This window comes from Pogona vitticeps, chromosome 4, assembly GCF_051106095.1.
Source record: "Pogona vitticeps strain Pit_001003342236 chromosome 4, PviZW2.1, whole genome shotgun sequence".
Classification (NCBI taxonomy): Eukaryota; Metazoa; Chordata; class Lepidosauria; order Squamata; family Agamidae; genus Pogona; species Pogona vitticeps.
The window spans coordinates 89308029-89332884 of NC_135786.1; the positions used below are offsets into that span (position 1 = coordinate 89308029).

Here is a 24856-nt window from a genome sequence, read left to right on the forward strand (position 1 = left end):
TGTTGTTTATAAAATTGCTATGTGCAATAAAAGCTCATACAGTGAGGGCATTTGGGCTACAATCCTTTTATATCAAGCAACATGCAAAAGCAATTTTATACATTCTTTACTGACCCAAATGAGCCAGTAATGCCATTTGGCAGTGAATTATTTAAAAAGCAAGAGCACCATTGAGCAAACCTCTGAACCCACAGCTTTCCTGATCTGAGAGGTTAAAAAAAACCCATTCTGCTCTTTGTGCTAGTTAGGAGAGCATCTTTGCGCTCACCAGCACTCTGCTTGCCGTGATAACCTTGTTAGTGCTCCATCTAACTGTGTGTAACCACTCAGCATGACATCCTTTCCTATTTCTCTTTATGAATAATTTTGTTATACCTCATCCATTTTCAAGTGCTCTTTATTACAGCATGCCACTACATTTATTAGATTTCCCATCAGTCTTCTTGTTATCCTTAATAGTGCCATGTACTGCCTTCTCCTGACTGTAAAGCTGGCATTCTTCAAAGAACTTTTATTAGTTTATAACCTGTTCCTCTCAGAATTCATGCCAAGAAATTCTTACATGTGAACGATGTTCACAAGAATTGCTCGCACATATGCTCAGATGCTATCCTAGGAGGAAGCAGGAGGGCTAAGCCAGCAAAAAAGGTGCGGAGCAGATATATGTTGTCCTTATCTGCCCTTGCTGCTTGCAGGTACTCCTGGGGTGTCAGAACAATGAGGGCACTCACCTGACACTGGCATTGTCTGCCAACTTGGTTTCAACCAGCTTTTTCCTGAAAAACACTGTACTGAATCCCTTACCGTTTTGTATCTAGGACCTTGCAGTCCCTTCGTATTAATTGATTGGAAAGGCAGCAAAAACGACACAGGCAAGTTAGATCTGCCTTTAAAAAGGCAGACCCCCCCCCACACACAAGCACTGAGGATCTTGTATCAGACTTGTAACAGAAGGGAATAAGTCACAGATATATGAAAACTGGTGAAGAATCTACCCCTGTGTGGCCAGGATCAAATCTGTTAGAATAGGCTTTTGTTGTTTGAAAACATCTGCCTAATCCATAGCAGTAATCTATCTCAGTGGTTCTTAACCTTTGTTACTCAGGCGTTTTTGAACTGCAACTCCCAGAAACCCCAGCCAGCAGAACTGATGTTGAACGCTTCTGGGAGTTGCAGTCCAAAAACATCTGAGTAACAAAGGTTAAGAACCACTGATCTATCTTACTGCTATAGGTTGGGAGATGCTCTTGTTGGATCTTCTGCCTCACATGTCAAAACAATATGACCGAATGCTAGATACCTTGAGCTGGTGGAGGGAAGGCTGGGATCCCCTTGCCATTTTGTTTCAGGCAGAAAAATGAGCAAAACTCAATATGAGCATCAGGGCAGGGAAGCTTGGAACACATGACCAAAAGTGACTCTTAGTTTGCAACTTTCTTCCCAGAGGCTGATGCAAAACTGGAGCCAAGCAAGAGGGGATATATTTGGCCAATTTTCATCTTACAGGTGTGACTGTAAGGCTTGAAGCTTGGCAATAGATTTCACTCTCTGTCATTGAGTATCCATGAAACCATTAAATTATTTGAACCATTAAATCATTTGATAATATACAGTGGACCCTCGACTTACAGACGGCTCGACTTACAGACTTTTCGAGTTACAGACTTCTCTGGCTGCAAAATTTAGATTTGACTTGCAGCCGGAGAATCGACTTACAGACCAGAAAAAGCCAAAATGGAACAAAAACAGAACAAAAACGTCCGGTTACAGATTAATCGGTTTTCAGTGCATTGTAGGTCAATGGAGACTCGACCTACAGACTTTTCGACCTGCAGCCACCATTCCAATATGGATTAATTCCGTAAGTGGAGGGTCCACTGTACTGTATGCAAGCATCTCTCACTCTCTCTATGGATAAACACACACAGCAGGCTAGTGGACATTGATAGCCCTGCTCACTGCACTTTTTAAAAATTCTGTTGCTCTTGCTTCAGCCTGAATTGTCTGCTGAGCACTTGCATGTTTGTTGTTTAGTTGTTAAGTCATGTCCAACTCTTCGTGACCCCATGGACCAGAGCATGCCAGGCCCTCCTGTCTTCCACTGCCTCCCGGAGCTGGGCCAAATTCATGTTGGTAGCTTCGATGACACTGTCCAACCATCTCGTCCTCTGTCGTCCCCTTCTCCTCTTGCCCTCACACTTTCCTAACATCAAGGTCTTTTCCAAGGAGTCTTCTCTTCTCATGAGATGGCCAAAGTATTGGAGCCTCAACTTTAGGATCTGTCCTTCCAGTGAGCACTCTGGGTTGATTTCCTTCAGCTAAGTAATTGCACGCTACTTCCACTGTAAAAGTACGGAGGGCAAGTAATTCTGATTACAATCTTGTAGAGATGGGATATTCATATCTGTAAACAAATACGAATATCATGGGCCCAGGTGGCCGGGATCCCCAGTTCCACCTACCCAAACTGATCGATCCACTTACGGGTCACAGTGCGCGTGGCCAGCATCATGCTCTTTGGGCCAATCTTGGACAAAGACCAGCTGCTTCTTCTCCACCTTCCTGCTTTTCTGGCTCCTCTAGTCAGGGGAAGGGATGATGAGTCTCCCCGCTCAGCTGCTGAGCGGCCAGAAGAGCAGGAAGGCAGAGAACCAGCAGCTGGACTTCATCAGAGATTGGCCTGATGAGCAGGATGCTGGCTGCACACACTGTGCTGCGACCCGTAAGTGGATGGATCAGTTCAGGGAGGCAGGACTGGGGATCCTGGCCACTTGGGCACAAGATATTTGTATTGGTTTACGAATACGAATATCCCATCTCTAGCAGCTTGTAAGATAACTAATAAAAACTTTAAATCTATGTAAGTTAGGGTGTGGTCTATTGTTCCAATTCTTAGAAGCATAGAATAGCTATGTTGGAAGGGGCCTATAAGGCTATCAAGTCAACCCCTGTGGCTCAAGGCAGGAGTCCAAATCAAAGCAGATTACTTGTCCAACTTTTTTTGAATGCCTCCAGCATTGGAATGCTCACCACCTCCCAAGGTAATTCGTTCCATGATCATACTGCTTTAAGGGTTAAAAGGTTTTTCCTGATATTCTGCTGAAATATGGCTTCCTATAGCTTGAACCCATTATTACATATCCTGCACTCTGGGATGATGGAGAACCAATCCTGAATTATGGGAGAAAATTTATGAGGTCTCTTAATGAAACCCAGGAATCCCAGCCTCTAGATCCTTCCAGTTTTAAAAAAATCATTATCCCTTCTTTAATCATCTAAAATCTGTACTTAGAAACCGGAATACAAAGGAAGGGGATTGGGCACCTATCAGCCTTACCTGTAATTTGACAACTGAATTTTCCAGGGCTATTTGTAAATAGTTTCTCCAGGTTCCATTTAGGTTCTGCACACCACAGGTGGCCCTTTGGTAGTTCCTAGCCTGCCTATACAGTACGTAATTAGGACTGCCATATTTTAATTGTCCAAATTTAGGCACCCTATTTTGCATATTATGTGGAAAAAAAATCCAATTTGCATCCTGTAAAATTTGTATGATATGGTAATTAACATGGATTTTTTCCTATTATGCAAATTAAGCATATTAAAGATTGAATGATTTTCAGCCTTTGAATCATTTGCACAACACACACAGATCTAAGGGAGGCAACACAGTTTAATGAGTAGAACAATGGACTTGTAACAGGGAGGCGCAAGTTCAATTCTTAGTCCAAAGGTTAGCTGGTATGCTGGTGTCATCCAGTATTTCTCAGCTAAATCTAATTTACTGGGTTGTTTTCAAAATAAAATGGGGAAAGGGAATCATGTAAAGCAGCCATGTACATTGCTGGGGCATATAAATACATTAATAACATTTTGTCACATACAGACTGGGTTTCTAGTGATATTCTCATAAGATGGCTGTTATTTTTTCCTATCAGTTTTGACTACGAGCAAAAAATTCCCCATAGATTTTTTAAAAAGGCAACCAGAATCTCCCACACCATCACCTATTTTCAGGAAGAGATGCAGGGGAAAACTGCAGATATCAGGGGAAAATAAAAGGTATTTCCTTCAGAGAGATTGTCAGAATATTTTATTATGACTGGAAAATATCCTACATTAACTTTTTTTCGTCATATATGGTTGTGTGTGTTTGTGTGTGTGTGTGTGGTCAAACAAATATACATGCATATGTATACATGTATATGTATACGTGTGTGATATTTATTTATTATTTATTTTATATATAGCAGGTATATATATATATATACAGTATATATATACATTATATATACAGTGTGTGTGTGTGTGTATATATATATATATATACATATATACATACATATACATATACATATACATATACATATACATAGGAAAGTTTTATATATATATATATATATGTATATATGTATATATATATAGATATATAGATATATATATATATATATATATATATATATATAGATAGATATAGATATAGATATAGATATATAGATATATAGATATACACACACACACACATATACATACATACATACATACATATATATATATACACACACACACATATATATATATAACTTTCCTGTGCATATTTACCAAAGTGTAATACCTAGTTAATACTTAGTTAATTAAGTAGGACATATATCTGAATAAACAGCTCAAAGAGCCCCAACAAATATATGTAGAATCAGTTCCTTCTCTGTGTCAGAAATCTCTTTCCAGAAATTTCAAATTCACAGCAACTGTTAAGCATAACAATAGAGATAACAAGCAGAATCTAATAATTTATAATTTACCCTTCCTCCTTGTTTTTGCTACATTTGCAATCAAAATTATTCAACCCCCCCATTGCAAATCAGGCTTATTGTCAAAATTTACAGACTTTCAGGTGTTTGCAACGAGCAAATTAAACAAAAGCAATTGAAATAGCTTAACACAATGAATGCTTCAAGTGGTTTACCCAAATTCAACTGAAAATGAAACTTTTAATGAATTCTGCAATCTCAAAATTATTCAAGCCCCTGAATAGAATCCCTCACAACAACACAAATATGCAAAACAGGTGTTGTCTCAAGCACATCCAATGCAATGAATCAAAGGCTTCATTAGTTGCACCATATGTCTGGAACACATGAAATGCCTAAACTTGCTAGGGGTTTGATGAGTGTCGCATTTGACTGCATGTTAGAAATATGGCTAAGTCAAAAGAATGTCCAAAAGGTTAAGAAAAGAGATCATCACCTTTCACAAGCAAGGAACAGGGTACAAAAAGATAGTGAAGGCACTGAATGATCCTAGAGATGCTGTTGGAAGCATAGTTCACAAGTTGAATGTTAAAGAAACAGCAGTTACACTTCCTGGACGGGGCAGAAAAAGGAAGCTACCAACAGCTGCAACCAGATTTCTGAGAAAAACCCTCGAGTAACTGCAAGACTTGGTGGCAACAGGCACTGAGGTTTCATTTTGCAGAGTAAGTGGTGTACTAAAAGCAGAACGTTTCCATGCCATAACTCTGAGAGAGACATCCACCAGTCCTGACTCAAAAGCACAAGAAACATCAGCTCCAATATGCTCAAAATCATATAAATAAGCCACAGACGTTTTGAGATTCTGTTCTGTGGAGCGGCGAAACAAAACTGGAGCTTTTCAGCCTGATGGATCACCAATATGTCTGGAGGAAGAAGAATGAAGCATATGCTGGAAAGGACACTCTGCCTACAGTTAAACATAGTGGTGGCTCAGAGATGCACTAGGTTTGCTTTGTCTCTCCTGGCACTTGAAACCTGGCAAGATGGATTCATTGAAGTATGAGGAAATTCTAGGAGAAAGCATCATGCCGTCTGTAAAGAAGCTGAAGCTTGGGCATCAATGAACCTTCCAACAGGACAATGATCCCAAGCATACCTCAAATTCCACCAAGGCTTGGCTGCAGAAGAAGTCCTGGAAGATTCCATAGTGGCCATCAGAGTCACCTGACTTGAATGCCATAGAAAATCTCTGGTGGGATTTGAAGAAGGACAGTTGCAGCACGCAAACACAAGAAAATGACTGAACTGGAGGCCATTGGTCATGGGCAATGGGCTAAGATTCCTCAGGAACGCTGCCAGAAGCTGTTGTCTGGCTAAGCATCTCATTTGCAGCAGGTCATAACAGCAAAAGGGTGCTCTAGTAAGTACTAAGGATGCTTGGTGTGAAGGGCTTGAATAGTTTTGAGACTGTAGAATTCATTAAAAGTTGCATTTTCAGTTGAATTTGAGGAAACCACTTTAAGAATGTGTTGTGTTGAGCTATTTCAATTGCTTTTGTGTGATTTGCTCATTGCAAACAGCTGAAAGTGCAAATTTTGACTGATTTGCAATGGGGGTTGAATATTTTTGATTACAACTGTATAACTTTCTTTCCTTAGGCCAGCACCTATCTAGACTCTAAGCCCCCTGACTCTTGGAGAATCTTGTGAAACACAGTGGATGTTTTTGGAAAGCCATAGTACTACAGATTGATAGAACTGTAAGGCCCCAAGGATAATTGAGTCCAACTCAAATCAGTAAATGCACTAAGTACTGCAGAACAGTATCAGAGCTAGGAGAAGTTCCTCCTGTGGAATATTACGTCCATAATACCCAATCACCATTAATTGTTATTGGTTACTTCATTGTAGCTACAGTTTTCAAAGAGTAACATTTGCCCATATATCTTCAGTTTGTATAACTCTGAGTGCCTGTTAAAGCGGCTTCCTTCATGGGCTCACCACAAAGAAAGGCACGTTTTCCCCACAACAAGACATCAAAGCACCAACTTCATGTTCTGCATTATACCTCTGCATCTGTAAGAACTAGAGACATACTTTTTACAAAATGAGAGCTTGAAATCAAGGCCAGATGATGGTCCAAACTGGGACCAAGTTGCACCTCTAAAATCTGCGGAGCAACTAAAGGGTGCTATGGCAATCCATATATACTTCTGGGACAGAGGCAGGCAGCCTATGGTCTTCCAGATGTTGTTAGGCTCCAATCATTCTTCACCATCAGGTACACCAGGAGTCAAAATCCAACAACATCTGGAGGGACACAGGTTGTCCACCTGTGCCCTAGAAACCAACCAGCAGTTTCAGCTTGACCATCTTGTTCAGGGACCTTTGCTGTCCAACAGCCAGACTGTGCATCTTCTAAGAACTTGCCTATCAGCTTATTTTCCAGTGTACAAGCTCCTCTATTTCTCTTTATCTGCACTGGAGCCCATAAGGCTTATCTCTCATTCCACTATCACTCCAGATCCTCTTTTGCAACTGCCTGATTCTGACTCTGCAGCTCCTCCATTGCCTCTTCCTTCTCTGATCCTGTTCTAGTTGAGCCCACATTTCTGTTCCTGGACATATATTCTGAGCAATGTGCAACACATGTATGGGTTCTCCTTAGCCTTCTCCAATCAGTGCAGTGGTGTTTTTAAAAGCCAGTTAAAAACTTGGTTATTCAAGCAGGCCTTCCCTCCAGTCAATTAAGTATTTCTCTTTTTCTTTTTCTTTGCTATTCCATCTTGGTAATCCTCTCTTTAAATTAATTGTTTTAAATTGAAACTGTAGTTGTAATTTTTATGATTTTATATATTTTTATACTGTTTTGTTTTATTTTGTAAGCCGCCCCGAGTAGACATGGTCTAGAGGGGCGGGGTAAAAATCAAATAAATAAATAAATAAAATAAAATTTATGTCTTAAAATGTGGAATCATGATTATATACTTTTTGTGCTGGTTCATTTCCCCCCTATATCTGTGGACACATTCCAACCAAATCCTTCCATCCTTTGCCAGACATCTTGTCCTGTGCAACTAATGTATTGATAAAGCATGTGCAACTTCTTCAAATTTTGATCTGATCCATTCGCAATACTTTGATTTGCCACCATAGAAGCTGATGAATGAGGAGAGAAATGCAGTCCTAAAGCAAAATAGATCTATGCCTTTGGCCTTGCAGCAGAGGTTGGCTCCACATTCTGGAATGCACAATATTAAGAAAATTTATCTTGGTAACGTCTCAGGAAAAATGTATGTTTTTATTCTACTTCAAGTAAAAGTATGGGTCAACATGAAATTAGAAAGTGAAAACAATACTCCTCCTTGTTAAAAAGAAAAATCTCCCTCCCATACTCAAGTACTGTATATTCCACACCAATTCTAAAATAAGTAACATATATTGTATGAGGGTTTCTTTCTTAATAACATGTTATTGATATTTATTATGTAGTACAGGAAAACTTATTAACAAAAAAAAGAAAGAAGAAAAAAGAAGGGAAGTTAAAATAACATACTGAAGTAATTAGGACACAACATCAGATTACAGAGTATCACAGACCACATTTTGTTACCTTGTTTAAAGAGAGTAGAGTTGTGGTCTTCTTTGAATTCCATTCTAGTGGAACTCATGAAAATGTGGTGGGTGTAGGGATAAAAGTGTCAGAGTAGGACGGAGGAAAGATCAGATTTAAGTCCTCAGCCAGATGTGAAACTCACAAGGTGACCTTGGACTTGTTTCTTCGAGCCTGACCTACCTTACAAGGTTGCTATAGAGAAAAATGCTTTTGGGACGATCTAAATTCTTTGGAAGAATGGAATAAAATACAGAGATGTTCACTATGTTGAACAAGAAAATACTCTAGTTATGTTTAGGGGTGAACTGTACAAATACCACATATACACAGAATTTTGAATCCAGCCTACAATATGTAAACAACAACAAAAGATTGTTAACATTTCCAAAATGTCTCTGTTCTACCTTTCAGATTACAAATTTTGAAAAGTGGCTCGGCTGCAACCTATTTCAAGCAGTGGCAACAATTACATTAAAAATGGCAGACCTTGCAGTGGCCATTTGTCACTAATTAACAAGTCATCACTTCCGATTCCTCATTGTGTGCCACTCAAGTAGCCTGGTGTGGAAGCACAAATCTATTATGTAACTACAGTGATTTATACACCACTGCCCTTCTGCTGCATTGGGGCAACCATCGAACACGATTTGAGCCAATATAATAAAATAAATAAAAATCAAGTAGCAGATGACAGTAATTAAAAGCACCAGCTCTAGAAATGATATTCAGATAACCCACAGACCAGGGTATAGAATGTGTGGCCCTCCAAATGTTGCAGGACTGTGATTCCTATTAGCTTTTATGTTGGGTGGGATTAATGAGAGATGCACTCCAACCACATCTATGCCTTCCCCATAGCACATTTTGCCCATACAGAGGCATTTCATGATACTCCTGCTAGAGATGTGCAAACCAGGCTTGTTTGCTATCATGTTCAACCATTTTCCTTTTATGAAAGTGTCAGTAAATTTTGGGATAGCCTTATCGAAACATCAACCAAATGAAATCCTCACCCATTCCTCAGATTTCCTTCTATAAATTGTGACAGAGTGGACAATCCCAAAAGAAGACGTTTCTGCATTAAAAGCATGTTGGGACTTGAAGTTCCCTTTGCTAATGAGATGTGATAATAGCCCGTCTGCCTCCATCCACCTTGTGGTCATCTGGACTAGCATGTTGTGCTGAACAGCTGACATCCACAAGTCCAATTCATTGTTATGAAAGTCAGAAGAAATTACAGGTATGTCTGGAATTCACCTCTGAAGATGAAGATCTGATACTAGGTTATTTGAGGTGTGTGAGATGCTCAAGGAGTGATTTACCATTGCCACCCTCCAGATAGGCCAAGTGGTGATTTGAACACAGAACTTGAACACAGAACTCTTTCATCTGACACACTGCTACACCACACTAGCTTTCAGAAATTCATCAGATTAGTTGAATCTGGGAAATGTTCCCTCCCTGTAAGGCCTCATCTAGTTTGTAGAGTGTTTGCCTCTATTAACAGTGAAGTTCACGTGTCACACAGATACACTACATTAAAGGGAATGTAGCTGACGATCATGAGTCTGTGCCAGCTAGCCATGTCTCCCACCGAACTGAGCCACATTTACACCATCTGTAGTGTCACTGTAGAAGACTGTTATATCAAGGTGGTGTAATGATATGTACCAATCTTCCCCTGTGCTCAAGCTTGCATCCACAGGCTTCAGTCTCCACTTAGACCTGTCTTAGCCATTCTTAGTCTGCATCTCTTCTAGGATATGTTCTCTGTTTTACCGCTCTGCTTCTCTTCTTGTTCCCTTTGCCTGACCTGACAGATTATTGTCTGGGAGAGGCACACATTTATCTCAGCTGTCCCAGCCAAGACCAGTAACTCTGGACACCTGGAGCTGGGAAAATTTTGCTCATTAGTCAAGTCCTTTGAAGACACCTGTGTTACTATTTTGCCAATAAGTAAGGCATTTTCTTATCTTTGTACCAATTAGTAAGTTACTTTCTGTCATTTTGCCAATTAAAAAGGAGTGTTGTGGTTCTGGTGGGGTGCAGGTGCTAGCAGCCTTAAAGGTATGAAAGGTCCCTGAAGTCTTTGTTTCAGGAATCTCCTCATGTGCCATTGCCAATAGTTGCTATACACCTGCTGTGGTTTCCTTGGGCTTTCAGAAGGCAGAAAGGGTTCAAGTCGTATCTCTTATTTTGTACTTGATCTACCTTTTGCCACATTAGAGAGAGAGAGAGAGAGAGAGAGAGAGAGAGAGAGAGATCACCAACCCAACATGGTATTTGGAAAAGACTCCATATACAATTGCACGGAGTCATTTCCCAGACTGGCCAAATGCGTACCAGCTTCACCAGGAAAGTAGTATCTAATTCCCTGAGATTTCAGGGCCGAAACACAAGGCTATAAGGCAAGTCTTTATGATATCACATGGGTAAAGATTTCGCAACATTACAGGGTGAGGCAAACAAATGCTAGGAGCAGAGCAGGAACCGCTTCTGAACTAGAGGATTGTGGAATAGAGAAATAAGCATAAATGGGCTCAGAAACATGGGTAAAACCTTTTACAGCTAGCAAAGGTGCCAATGCTCTACATTTATCTCCCACAGAAAAATAAACCTTTTCCCTCCATCACAGCTGCTTTCTCTCAGGTTTGTCTCCTCAGCTAGAGATGTGGAGAAAGCACACCAGTTCCTTGAGACTTCAGCCAGTGTCCTGAGATCTGGCAACCCTAATACAGGTGACGAGAAAGCATATCCGCAATGGGTTGCCGGCAGAGTATGTGTAGATGCCATGCACATTAGCAGCACAGGCAGTGATGATCTCCAGTGCCCCACAGCTCTCTCCCTCAAGGTCTTTCAACCTTCCTAATCTGGAGACCCAAATGAACACATATTGTCTACCCCTGCACAGAAATACAGTTCTTATCATTTTTCTCTTGTAGGTGTGTAGGTTTGCAAGTGCACACTGCCAAGTCAATTCTGACTTATAGTGGCCCTTTTCAGGTAGAAAATACTCAGAAGTGATTTACCAGGCCTTCCTTCTGGGGGGGGCACCCTGGGATTGTGCAGCTTGCCCAAGGCCACAATGGTCGGCTCTTCTGGGATGCACAATGGGGAATTGAATTCCCAGCCTCTGGCTCCACAGCCAGGTAACTTGCTGAGCTGTGCAGCCAGTTATAATTCTCCTAGCCAACCTATTTTAAATCTATGACATAGAAATGCCCACTGCTGGTTCCTTATGCTTCGAGAAAGCTTGTGGTGATTCTGAAGTGTATGGCACTATTAATATCACCAGCATCTTTTTTTGCCCTTGTGCCTCTTAACAATCCACACTGAGGGTGTTCAACTAGCTTCCAATTGCCTGTGTATTCAGTGCCAGACTGAAACCGCACCAGTCCTTCTGAGAAGCCACACATGAAGCAGTGGCCATGGACAACTACTTTCTTTCATAGGCTTCCTTGTAAAACACCACAAAGGCCTTCATTCTGAGACTCTTCCATAAATATAGCAGAGCAAAGCAAGGTTTCTTGGGGTGGTGGGTGGGGGGCGAGTTCCAATTAATTATATTAATGCCCACAGCATTTGGTTGCATACCTCTCTGCTATGCTGTACTTAATTATTTTTTATGTTTGCATGTTGCTAAGCCAGGCCGTCTTTCATAAATCTGATCTTATTATTGCAGTGTTCTTTAGCTTTATTCAAAATAAAGAAAACATAGGCGCATGCAGTCCGGTAATATATTAATTTTGCCACCAGAGAACAGTAAACTGCCCTTGCTGTTAAGTGCACTGAGCAAAGGGTATAATTGCATATATGACTAAGGCTATCCTTAAGGGGGTGGAGATGCAGGTAGTGTGTTTTTTGGGTGGCAGCTTGTTAGCCCTAATGATGGAAGCAAGGCCGAATGCCTCTAGCAAAATCTGAAACTATTTTGAAACAAAGATATCTTAACAACCTTAGAAATGGCTAGTGCCACTAGTTAGTGAAAATACAGAATGAGCCAATTATTGTTCGGCAGGGAAACAAAGTCTGTAATTTGCTAGCATCACCTACAGGTGAAAACACAGTACTGTGTGTTGCATGTTTAGAAATGAGCTATCAAGATGTTTTAACGACATAAAATAATGGAAGTAATTAGCAAATGTCACAGTCCTACTTGTGCAAAGTCCTACACTCTCACAAAGAATTTCACTCCAAGGGTTGCCTCCAATGCTATATTTCTTTGCTCATGTCAGAGGTGGAAAGAAACACAGACATCTTTGCACTGTAGGGAAGGGCAGGTGTGATTCTGAGATGGGAAAATGGAGAAAGTCCCAGGAGCTTTGCTGTCACCCATCTTTGACTTAAATCTGATTGCATCTGCATGACAAAAGTCATATTCCATGGCAAGTGAAATGAATTAGGCTAGTGGTGTACATTCCACTATTACACAAGCATGTCCAATATAAAACAGGCAAAATGTGGGTGTACAATATGGTATATCTCTCAGTAGCCAGGTACATGAATAGCCAGGAACTATGGACAAATCAACAAGTGTGTTTATATGCATTCCATCTCACTCCTCATTATTTCTTGGTCTTTTTGAGGACAGCAGATCCTCATCTCCTTCAGCTATGGATCTTTCAATAGTTATATGCTTAGGTAAAAGGTAAAGGTTCCCCTTGACAATTTTTGTCCAGTCGTGTTCGACTCTAGGGGACGGTGCTCATCCCCGTTTCCAAGCCATAGAGCCAGCATTTTGTCCGAAGACAATCTTCCATGGTCACATGGCCAGTGCGACTTAGACACGGAACGCTGTTACCTTCCCACCAAGGTGGTCCCTATTGATCTACTTGCATTTGCATGCTTTCGAACCGCTAAGTTGGTGGGAGCTGGGACAAGCGACAGGAGCTCACTCCGTCACGTAGATTCGATCTTACAACTGCTTGGTCTTCTGACCCTGCAGCACAGGCTTCTGCAGTTTAGCCCGCAGCGCCACCACATCCCTTACATATCCCAAAAGCCTAGCCGAATCAGGCTTCCCATGTACATCAATACTCTGTTGTGCATCCTTTTACCCCAAGAAACCAAAGCAAGAAAAGAACCTCACTTCTTCCTACCACTGTATGAACTAAACACTAGGTTATTGTACCTGACAATTCCACCTTTCAAACCAAGAAAAGATTTTTCAGTACAAACTTTACAAAACCACAAGTTAATTAGTTTACTTCACTCTTATTTGGGAACAACCTTATCCTTATGGGAAAGGTACCACATATTGGAGTGGCAAGAGTTGGCATACATGGATGGGATATAAGACAAATAGTGTGAAACTACAAATTAATTTTGTGAGTATGAACCATGGAATGCATCTAGAGATGGGCACAAAGCTACCAACAAATCAGGAAGTTCGTCACAAAAATCCTAATTCAGATCTGCTTGGTTTCGTCCAAATCAGAGAATCAAACTTTCCTGAACCAATAAACATTCTTGCAATTTAACCAATTTCCTGGTCCGTTGCCCCCCACAGCCTAGCCCCCATCCCCTGCCCCCGTTGCCTCCTTACCTTTTCCTGCTGCTTCCTCCACCATCTTGAAAGGCAGCCGGCTCCTACAGGCTAGCGGCCTCTGCATCCCCACCTCTCAGCTGATTGGCTATATATAAAGCAATGAAGTAGTCAGTATGCCCACTCAGTCAACTGAACTTACATAGGGATTGACTCACCAGATCCAAAATGATACAATGGACCTATTCTAGTAGTGGCTGCTGGATTTCAGCTGAAATGTTTCATTTTAAATGGGGAGGAAAAGAAACCTCTTTTTAATTTAAATAAAAAGTGGCAAAGAAGGCAGAGATGCCATTTACAGTCATTTTAAAATGCCGGAAAAAGTCTATTTGGTTGCTTTATGACACTATCCAGAAATCTCTGTAATATGAAGATTGGCATTTCAAGTCTTATTTCAAGAGCTTTTCTCTGTCAGAAAGATGCATGCTTGTTTGAGGAGAATCCACCCAGTCCCACAGAAGCATGTTACAATTCCAAAATCGCCTTTCATTTCTTGCTTCTTGTTTCTGTCAGCAGTTGATTCCCTAACCTGTGATATATCAGACCCTTCTGCAGAAAAGAAGCGTCATGAAACTGCAGTGCCTCCTGCCTCCCAATTTTTATGCTGTCTACAGACGCTCCGATAAGCTGAATGCAAGAGTCAACCTTTAGTTGAACCTTTGGGCTTTTCCATCGAGAACATAATTGTTTGTCAGACTGCTGTATATTCTTAAGTGCGTAAAGCTTAATTTAAGGGACTTAAGAGTTTACTCCAGTATAAATAAACTAGGAAGAAATGCCCTCTTTAAGTCAAACGGTAAGAGTGGCAAAGAGCTCTCCTGAAGGCAAATAGATCCAGCATGGCCACATGACTTCCTGCTTCTCAATAAAATGCATGTTAGACCTAAAGTGAAAGCCTGCTTAAAAAATAAGCACCCTTTGTTCAAATGGCTCTACTAATGAGTTTTTCATTCTGTGATGGAAAAGATAGAACAGTGAAGCTTTTAGGATAACTTAATCAAGCCAGAGATGACCCGGGACATTTAGCTGCTTAAGGCAAGGGTCAAAATACCTTGCTAGCTCATTTCATGTACAGATGCTGACTGGACTGGCCTTTGAATCCCACAACAACATTGACGACACAACTATCACTAACCTGAGACAGCAGCTGAGTAAATGGGCTACATATCAGAGCAAAAATAGCTTTCTGCTGATCTACATTTCCCCAACCTGAAGCAGCTGCCTCACTCTGCCTGATAGTAAGTTTGGCCCCCCTGAATGAAGACTTTTTGAATCTGAACATTGCATCCTCCCAGTCACTAGCACAAGAAAAAGAAATGTAGATATTGCTCCAAGGCCAGGCCATGGTGAAGCAAATCAGTCAGTTTCACTTTCTTCCACATTCTTGTTAAAAATTCCAAATCTATGTCAGAGAAGATGATTGTATAAGGAAAAAAAAAAGACTTGGTGGTTCTAACTCAGTGCCACAAACATGGTTCAATACAGAAGAATTTGAAGATAGACTTTTAAACCAGCACTGAAAATCCTCTGCCTGGGTGGCCAGTTTCATTTTCTCCTACAGTCACATTTTTTCCATTGTATTTGTAAAGAAATTTGTGAATTTTGGAAAAATCTTATTAACAAACAAACAAACCCAAGTGAAATCCCCACATCCCTTGTGAAGTAACCAGTAGACTTAGATTAATCAATCAATTAATTAATATATTATTATTAACGACATTAATCATTAATAGCTTACAAGACGTGTGTGTATGCATATATACACACACATCTTGTAACCTATTAATAATTAATTTAACCACTCAAACTCTCTTATCTTTCTTAGCTAGTTACACTGGTGTAGCACAAATGACGTAACGTTTGGAAGTGAATTCCTCCATGAAGAAATCACCACAGTCATTATCAGTTGCATACTGAGATGTGTTATTTAGTGTTCAACTGATAATGCCTACAGTGATTGCCTGGGACAGTTTGCGCCCAGATATTACACCATACAAGAGAATTTTAGCAAATGTGCAACCTTCTCCTACTAAGTTTCCACTCTGTGGTTTAGCATTTTCTTTGAAACATGGATATGAGCGCATAGAAAAAAAGATAATAATGTATAATGTATATTTTTGGTTGGTCTGCAGAAGCTGAAGTGTTGTTTCTTCCACAAAGAGACATCTCAATCAGTTTTCACATACACGTGAACCATCTACCACTATGATCAGCATCCATCAATCCAGGAGCTTAAACCGAAGCAGAAATATGTGCCAGTGCATTTCATTGACCACCCTCTCATGGCTTCTAAATGATGCTTCCATCAACATGTAGAGAGGAAAACAAAGAAACAGATGGGATATTGCAACCTTCCAAAGCCAGGCTCACAATCCATCTCCTCCCACCCATCCATTCCATTCTAATGCTGTCTATTATTCTGAACTTGGGCCATGCATGTTTAATGTCACAGGGTTGCCATGTGCTCCTCTGAAACAAGCAAGATCATTCAAAACAGCTGCTTTACATATTTGAAAAGGGGAGGGGAACTGTCATAAATATGCTGCACTTTGTCTTACGTCAAAAATTCTTCCAAGTTACTGTACAAAGAGATGGAAGCAGGAGCCATAAGGCCAACGCCTCTGTAATTTTCTGTTTTCTTCCCATTGATTCATTGATGTTAAGCCCCGGACCTGTGTTTCCATTACATACATTCCTGTTGACCGCACAAAACTGATGCTTGTATATGTTACCATAATGCTTCAAAAGCAATATAGTCTTTCTACAGTGTGTTGCCTTTATTGGCCAGATTTTTAAAAAAAATGCTGGATGATTGCTTCACCACCTTGTTATAGATTTCATAGGAAATCAAACATAGTCAGGGACATCTGAAGTATCTGTCCGTAGAAAAGGCATTAGCAAAGACTTACAAACTTAAGAGCAACAAGATTCAAAACAAAACTGATTGTCTTTCATAATGGGACTGAATGTCCACTGTTTGAAGGACCAGCTGTCCACATACCAGAGGAAAGTGTTACTACTCACTCACATAGGAACCAGAGGCATGTGGTAGACATAGTGAACTGGAGAAACCTGATTTGTATTTGGACAATGGATGACATGGATCAGACATGATTTCTTGACCTTATCTACCTGATGTTACGCTGATAAGATCAGATAGTCCCCATGTATACTGTTCCAAAAAGTTTGAAGGCAATAGTGAGGTATGTGTGTGATCAGCATATAATAAACATCCAAGATGGTGACTAATTAAGCACAGGCATTTGCCTAGACAGTTGTCAAGAAAATTAAAGCCAAGAACCATACCTCATTGCAAAAGGTATCAATTATGAATGGAAACCAATTAACTGGAACAACTTTTTCATTTTCCAATTTCTTTTTTGGTTTCTATTATTTACATTTAGACATTTGGTGGATGTAATACACCTTCCTTACATATATAAACCTATTATTACCAATACGGTCACTGAGGTTATTGTTGCAACATCTTTTGGAGATAAAGAAGCCGATTCAGCAGCAACTGAATCCTATTTTATGAACTTCTTTAAGTAGAGTTGTCAATTTTACATTTTAAAGATTTCTAGTACCTAGCTAGTCCTGGCAAAGGCCAAAGCTGAGGAAGCTCAGGAGATGTGGCCATACAGGGAAGTTCATGAGAGCAATGTTGGCTCCAGATTTGGGAGGCTAGCTCAGGCAAGATGCTCTCACAGAAGGTTCCTCCATTAGAGTGACCCCCAATTTTCAACTGTGATGAAATGCTCAGAATGATGAAATGGTGAGGCCACTTCCAATTTTGAGGTGATGTCCAGTTGTGACATGCCTCAATGCGGCTGAAATTTTTTAAAAATTAAAAGTATCTGAGAGGAAACATTCATCACCATCTGATCTTGTGCCATCAAAATACATCTATTTTTAAATTAACCATTATGCCTATGTTTAATGTTTCAATATTACAAAAACCTATAGCATATACTCCCCCATCATCACATCTTTTACAAAATCATATATACTATTTGTTGCAATTTTTAGCTGTAAGCCATGAATGAGCATGTGTTTCATATTTTGAATGCTCTAGTGATGAGCTATCTATAATGAAAGGTAAAAAATGCAAACAAACAAACAAACAAAATTTTAAATGTTTTAATTAGAAAGAGAAGGTAGGTGCCTTGCCATCTCATATCACATACAGTAGAACCCCCATATCCACAGGGGGTTGGTTGCAAGTCCCATGAATACTGAAAAACATGGATAATAGCGAATTTGGGTCAAATTTATGTTGGTAGCTTAAATGACACTGTCCACCCAATATATATATATTGGGTGGACAGTGTCATTGAAACTACCAACATAAATTTGACCCAACTCCGGGAGGCATTGGAAGACAGGAGGGCCTGGCATGCTCTGGTCTATGGGGTCCCAAAGAGTCAGACATGACTGAACGACTAAATATATATAGTACGGTAAAACGAAAAAGAAACCCAGAAAAATTATATTCTCATGCATTACTAAAACTTGCCACTAGGGGATGGCAGAAACCATGCTATGTATTCTTCACTAATAAGTAGTCATAGCATGTTCTATGGCTCCCTCTAGTGGCCCCTTCTGACAATACATGTGAAAATAGTTTTTCTGGATTTTTTCTTTCAATATTGTTTTCAGACCGTGGATAAGGGAAACTGTGGCTACTGGGATCCTACTGTATAGCAGAATGTTAAATGAAGTTGCACATGAGTATCTAATATGTTAATGTGCATGCATACAGTGAACATTCAATGAAGGTTATGCTACTAAATGTAATGCCAAAAAAAGGAAGCTTTAAGTTAGAATTATATCCTTCGTTATACAGTACATATAGATAGACAGCAAGCAAGCAGTCCTAACCCTTAACTTTCACAAGCTAGGGCAGAAACAAACATCACAAGCAGCTGTGACTGTATGAAGAAGAAAGTGCTTAAGTGCTAATTTTCTGTGAATGTCACACCAGGAACTTCTCTCAGCTCCTAAAGTTTTCAGATCTGCTTGCTTCATTTTATGATTGGTCTTTCAAGATTTAAGAATGAGATTCCTTTGAAGTTTGATTTCTCCAGCAGGGAAGTCACCTTATATCAAGTCTCCAACATCTGCACTTTCAGCTCTAATGATGAGCTATCTATAATGTCTGCTGCTGCCCCTTGTACAAAAGGTGTGCATGGAACAGTCAGCCATCTTATTGCAAATCAAGGCTCCCGACTTCCGAGTGCTTGTTTAATGGAAGATCCCTTTGCCAATTTGGCAGGATATTTTGGAACTGTGTTTCAGGAGATATCAGCAAATGAATACTCCACTTAACTCTAGAGTTACCAAATCATGTTAATACACAATATAATGCTTGAATTATACAAAGAAAGAGTTGGGGAAGGTCACTGAATAAATCTACAAGTCCCACACCCAAGTCCTCTGTTTTAACCAATGCATATTGCCACGATTTTTTTAAAAAAAGACAGCCAAATGGGATTGTTTTCAGGTGAGCTTGCGGGGGGGGGGAATTACTTTTTCTCTAGGCATACTGATCAGGGGATCCAGGTTGTAATTCCCCAAAAATGAATTTTTGCAAACTATGGAGGTAAATGGACTGGACTTTCACCTCCCTCCAGAATTTATTACAATAGTTTTCCAGGTTGATCCAGTGTGTTGTTTGATCTGGATGGGGGGGTCAGGATCAGTTTTAAAAGCCACCACCAAGGCCAAGAATCCTCATTCTCTCCTCTTAAAACATTTAGTACAGCTAGAAATCCTGCAGGGAGAGTATCAGCATTTGGATGACAGTGTGACATGTTCCTCAAGTTTCAATATATTAAGAAGAAATACATCTCAATCATCCACCTAGCAAAAGCTTCAAGGGATAAAAGAAGAAAGATTTCTCCTCTCAAAGATCCCACAGTGATTTTCACAGCGAAACGTGCGGGTATTCCACAGCCCTAAAGACATGAGGCAGCCAGTACTCAGAGGTGTATTATCCAGAATAAACTCAGGATTTCTGCCAGCATCAACTGATTTTAAGGTGGCTGCAAGCACATTTGCCATACAGGCAAGAGAAGTAAGGCAACCGCCTGGTTAAATATTTTGTACAAAGCATTCTCCTTTTAAAATATTCTTTCCTTATTCTCAGAATGTGCTGCAAAGTTCAACAAGAAGAGGTTACACAAAACAGCCACAAATAAAAGTGCATGTACATTAATAACCCAGCTTGGCTTTTTGTTTAATGCCCAAGATTATTGGAACAGATTGTATCATGAACTACTTTCCTTTTGGCTAATTAAATAGCACTCCCCACTTTCCATAAAGTGTTCTTTTAAAAAAAAAAGTATCTGTAGTCACTCCACTGGATAAATTACTTTAAAGTAAGTGCCATAAAGCCCATTACATTCCTTCTTTAGAAGTGGATCAGGTCCAAACAGACAATCAAAGGATTTCAGGGGGATTATTTTAGATTAGAAAAAAAAAAAAAAAAGGAAAGGAGCCATGAGGCTCTGACACGATCGTAAAGGCAGAAAGGATAAATTAACAGCCACAGAGCAAACAAAAATGCTTTTGCAAAAGTTGTTGCTGATCCAAAAGGAAAAGGGGGGGGGGAGAGAGAAAAGAAAAGAAAATCTTACTGTGTTGTTAACCTTAGGCTAAATGGAAATCCATCTATACAGAAATAAAAATGGCAAAAGTCAGCGTTATCTTCTGTGCAAATTAAAATGGTACGTTCAAGTTTAAAAAAATATTAGAGCCACCAACTAGCAACTGAAACTGGGCTGCATTAAGTATGGGCAGGAGGAAGGTGTTGTTCTTTCTGCAGGTTCCACTTCCAATTTCACAGAACAGCCCATGTTATGATTTAGAATATTAATGAACCATTATTGCATAACTGTAGCTTTATTGAAGATATATGACCTGCTAAATGATGCTGCTTTTCCAGGAAAAAAAATTGCAATACTGATTCTATGGGAATATTTCCTGCCGCCAGTTCCTAAATCTTTCAGGAGCTGTCAGCAACCTCTGAAATCAAGTTTGAAATATCCTAGCCGGCACTTGGACATGCTTAGGCCTTCTATTTTAAAAATGCAATAGAAACCATTACAGAAACACCTTAAAACATCAGAGATTATTGAAAACAAAATCATCCTATCACAATTGTCAATCTGAAGGACACTGTCAGGTAAGTGAAATTTAAGCTCCTTCTTGTATAAATGAAACTTGACATTTAAAAGCAAACTGGGTTTTTTTCCTTGGCTAATTTCTGCCCAAAGTAATTATCTTCAGAGCTCCATTTACAACCCCATTTGATACTAAAGCAAAATTCTGCTCCGAACAACAAACTAAGAATAGACGTCTGTCATTTGTATTCAGACTTCACTTTGCACTCAGACAAAAACTGCACAACGGGTTCAGTGTCTGGGGAGGGGGAGGGAGAACCCAAAAGTAAAAGGCCAACCCCTTTATTAGGATCCATAGAAAGGCCACAGAGAAACAAACGTGCTCTGATGAAGAGTTTTGAAAACTGGGGAATAATGATCCTTTCATTTATGATCCATGGTGAACCCATATGTCTTTCAAGGTTCAGACTGGTCTCCCACCTCCCTTCCCTCCCTCTCTTCCTCCTTCTCCCCCTTCTTTATGCAAAGAAGCATCAAGAAACAATAATAGGAAAGATCCCAATTTGAGATCCTGCTGAGATCCTGCCAATCAGAGTCAACAATACAGGACTAGATAGCAAGTTATCAGAATGAGTGTACGGCAGCTTCCTGTACCCTTGGCAGTTCTAAATGAAACATTAGCACACTGTTGCTCTTCTATTGTATGCCATGTTTTCATGGCCCACTGGCCATCAAAAAAGTAGAACGTATCACCTAGTTTTGCATATGAAAGGAAATCTTACATGGGTGATCATTTTATCATGTACTCAACTACAAATTGGCCCTTGGTGTTGCTCCTTCTGTTCCCTTCCTCTGGTGTCTTCCACATCTCCTCACTGGTTGTATGGTGGTGGTGATGATGGTGGGAGAGGCATACAAAGGGGTGGCATGAGAGCTGCTACATAACAGAGAACAGCACTTCAATTTCTATGACAGGCAACAGGGAAGCCTGAGGTGCCCTGGCCAACAGTATGGGCTCCACTGAGTATTAGAAACAAAGAAATGCAAAGGAAAATGTGTAACAATGTCTTGCAAATCTGCAGCTTGCTTAATACATAGCCTAACTCAATATTTTGAAAACCATGTCTATGCCCCATTTCAAGCATTGGGAAGACTGGCCCATAAACTGTAGTCTAGTAAATGCTATGCAATAAAAGTTACACTAATGCCACAATGTCCTTATAACTCGTCTCAATGTGTGCTCAAGTACCATGCTCAAAGCTTACTAGGAAACTGATTACTAGTGCTTCCATCAAATCTGATTACCTGGGACTATCCTATTAACCCCCTTCTTATTCTGCAGTCCATTTTCCAAAGTAGTGCTCCAAAGTTAAATAAGCAAAACCTGTTATTAGTTAATGAATGAAGGGACAGGATGGGGGTGGATTGTATTTAAAGCATCATACCCTACTTGGTCTGGTACACAGGAAGGTTTCCACATGCTTTCAAAGCAGATCTTTCCAAGTCTCGGGGTCTTTTTCCCCTTACTCAACAAACTCAAAATATATTTTAAAAGCATCATATGCTTTCTACAAGTCAATGTTATGAAAATAATCTTTGGGTCTGGATAAAAGAGGATAAGGCTGTCAGGGTGCACAGAGACATTCAAGTAAATATTAGAAAGAGCTACTTAGCGCTGCCTCTTAGCTGTTGCAGAAAGAACAAATATTCTTTTCCTCACCCATGTTCAGGAAATAATATATATATTTAACCGGGAGGTCAGGATGAGGGAGGGCTTAGGCAGTGTGAAAGATGGAACAGCTATGGCCACCCAGTGAGAGATGCGGGTGTATAATTCCAAGTGGATGGTACTCCTCCACACAAGAAGAAAGCTAGAAAAGTGAAACCCCTGTGATAAAACCAAGGACCAGGTGTAAAGGTCATGTTGTTATTTTCTTTTTGTTCAAGATGCTGGTGTTTGGGAAACAAGGGACCACTAGTTCATATGTTTGGACAAGTACTTTTTCAGACTCATAGGCTCTTTCCCTACCACACACCAGAAATCCAACAACAACAAACCAAACAGATTCACGTGGACCTGGCTTCTCGGCTAGTCTCTGCAGCCCTAGAGGTTAATATGCTCCCCCGTAAATCATTCCAGGAAAGACATTAAGCAAAAAGAGCCTCTACTGTAGTAGTCCTTTCAGTTCTGGTCTTAAGCTCAAACATTGATTCAAGCAACATGGCAGCAATTGGTCCTTACCTTTCTGGCACTCTTTCATCTCAGGCAAAACAATGTGCAAAAATTGTCACAGAAACTGCCTCATTGCCTGTCAGCGTAAGTGCTCTACCTTTTAGCAGCTTTCCTATTGAGCAGCTTGGCCACCAAGAGTTCATTCCATCCAGTTATATAACTAGAAAAACTCTATAAGGAGAACTCCTGTTCTTGACCCATTCCATTTTTTCTTGAACCATTTGCTGTACTATTAAGCTTATGAGGGCTGGTGCTATTATATTATATAACACCTTTCTCTGATTCACTGAGCATAGCCACAAGTGTTACAGACATAAAGCTGGCCTTACCTATTTACCATGCTGCGCCCAACTCACATTTCAAAAATCTCTATAAATAGGCATGTAAATAAGCCAACCTAGTTATGCAGATTAAGTGTCTCTGGAGTTAGTTCAGCAGTCAACAACATTCATCTCCTGCCACTAGGTGGCTAAAATTGTGAGGCCTGTCATTTCCTGAACATTGACTCAAAGCAATTACGTACATTTCCCTGAAGCAGCTATCACGTCTATGTTACTTTCAGATATGTTGAGCACACAGGCATTTCCAGTTACCGAGAGGTTCATTGGGAGGTAGTTGCCCTGCATTGGGCCATAGACCTCCGAGCACATGATAACTGAAACACACATCTCAGCAGGCTATGGACCAAAGCAACATGCATCCCTAGAAATGATATGTAAGATGACGATGGAGAACGTAGTAGTGTGAGTCCAGGACTAGAGAACAGAACCAATCACATCCAGTTCATGTATTCATGTAGCAAATGGGGCTTCAGGTCTCTAGAGCAGTGGTTCTGAACCTTGGGTAAGCAAGGTGTTCTTGGACTGGAAGTCCCAGAAACCTCAGCCCATCCAGCTGGTGGTGAAGGCTTCTGGGAATTGCAGTCCATTAACACCTGGGTTAGTCAAGGTTGGGAACCACTTACTCTAGAGCAGTCAATCTCAACGGAGGCCATGAGGCCCCCTGGAGGGCCCTGGCACATTGCAAGGGAACCACAGATTCCTCTGTTCATGTTGTATCCTTCATTGCGCACAGTCAAAGGCTTTCCTTATTTTACAGGGGGCCCTGGAACCTGAGAAGAGGTCCTAAAATGGCCGTGGCCAAAGAAAGGTTGAGAATGGCTGCTCTACAGCAGTGGTTCCCCAACCTTGGGCCTCCAGATGTTCTTGGACTACAACTCCCAGAAGCCTTCAGCATCACCTCTGCTGGCCAGGATTTCTGGGAGTTGAAGTCCAAGAACATCTGGAGGCCCAAGGTTGGGGAGCACTGCTCTAGAGGGTGTGTATTCAGTGGACCTATTGGCTGCTGTACTAACAGTTGCAGTTAGAGTTTAGGTCTTGGTTTTCAATTTGGCTGCTTCAATGTCTTCTCCATGCTCAAAATTTTAGCATATCGTGGAATGACCAGCACTCCCATCCTGGTTCAAGATGGAAGGATACAGTGCTGAAACTTGAACAAAATGGTGCTTCTAGGCTGCGGCACACAATAGGTTTCAGCCCATTCAAATGGAATAGACCTTTGCTGCTTTACATTGCTTTCCTAAACC

General features: G+C 40.4%; 1 protein-coding gene across 3 annotated transcripts in view; it reads right to left on the minus strand.

The window, feature by feature from the left end:
- The window catches only part of LOC144588798 (uncharacterized), a 349859-nt gene extending 325548 nt beyond the window's left edge, over positions 1-24311 (minus strand). For all 3 annotated transcript variants that reach the window (XM_078392209.1, XM_078392205.1, XM_078392207.1), the window contains exon 1: positions 13915-24311. In XM_078392209.1, the coding sequence (XP_078248335.1) occupies positions 13915-13981 (67 nt within the window). In that variant the 5' untranslated portion in view covers positions 13982-24311. The remainder of the gene's footprint in view (positions 1-13914) is intronic.
- Between the last annotated feature and the right edge of the window lie 545 nt (positions 24312-24856).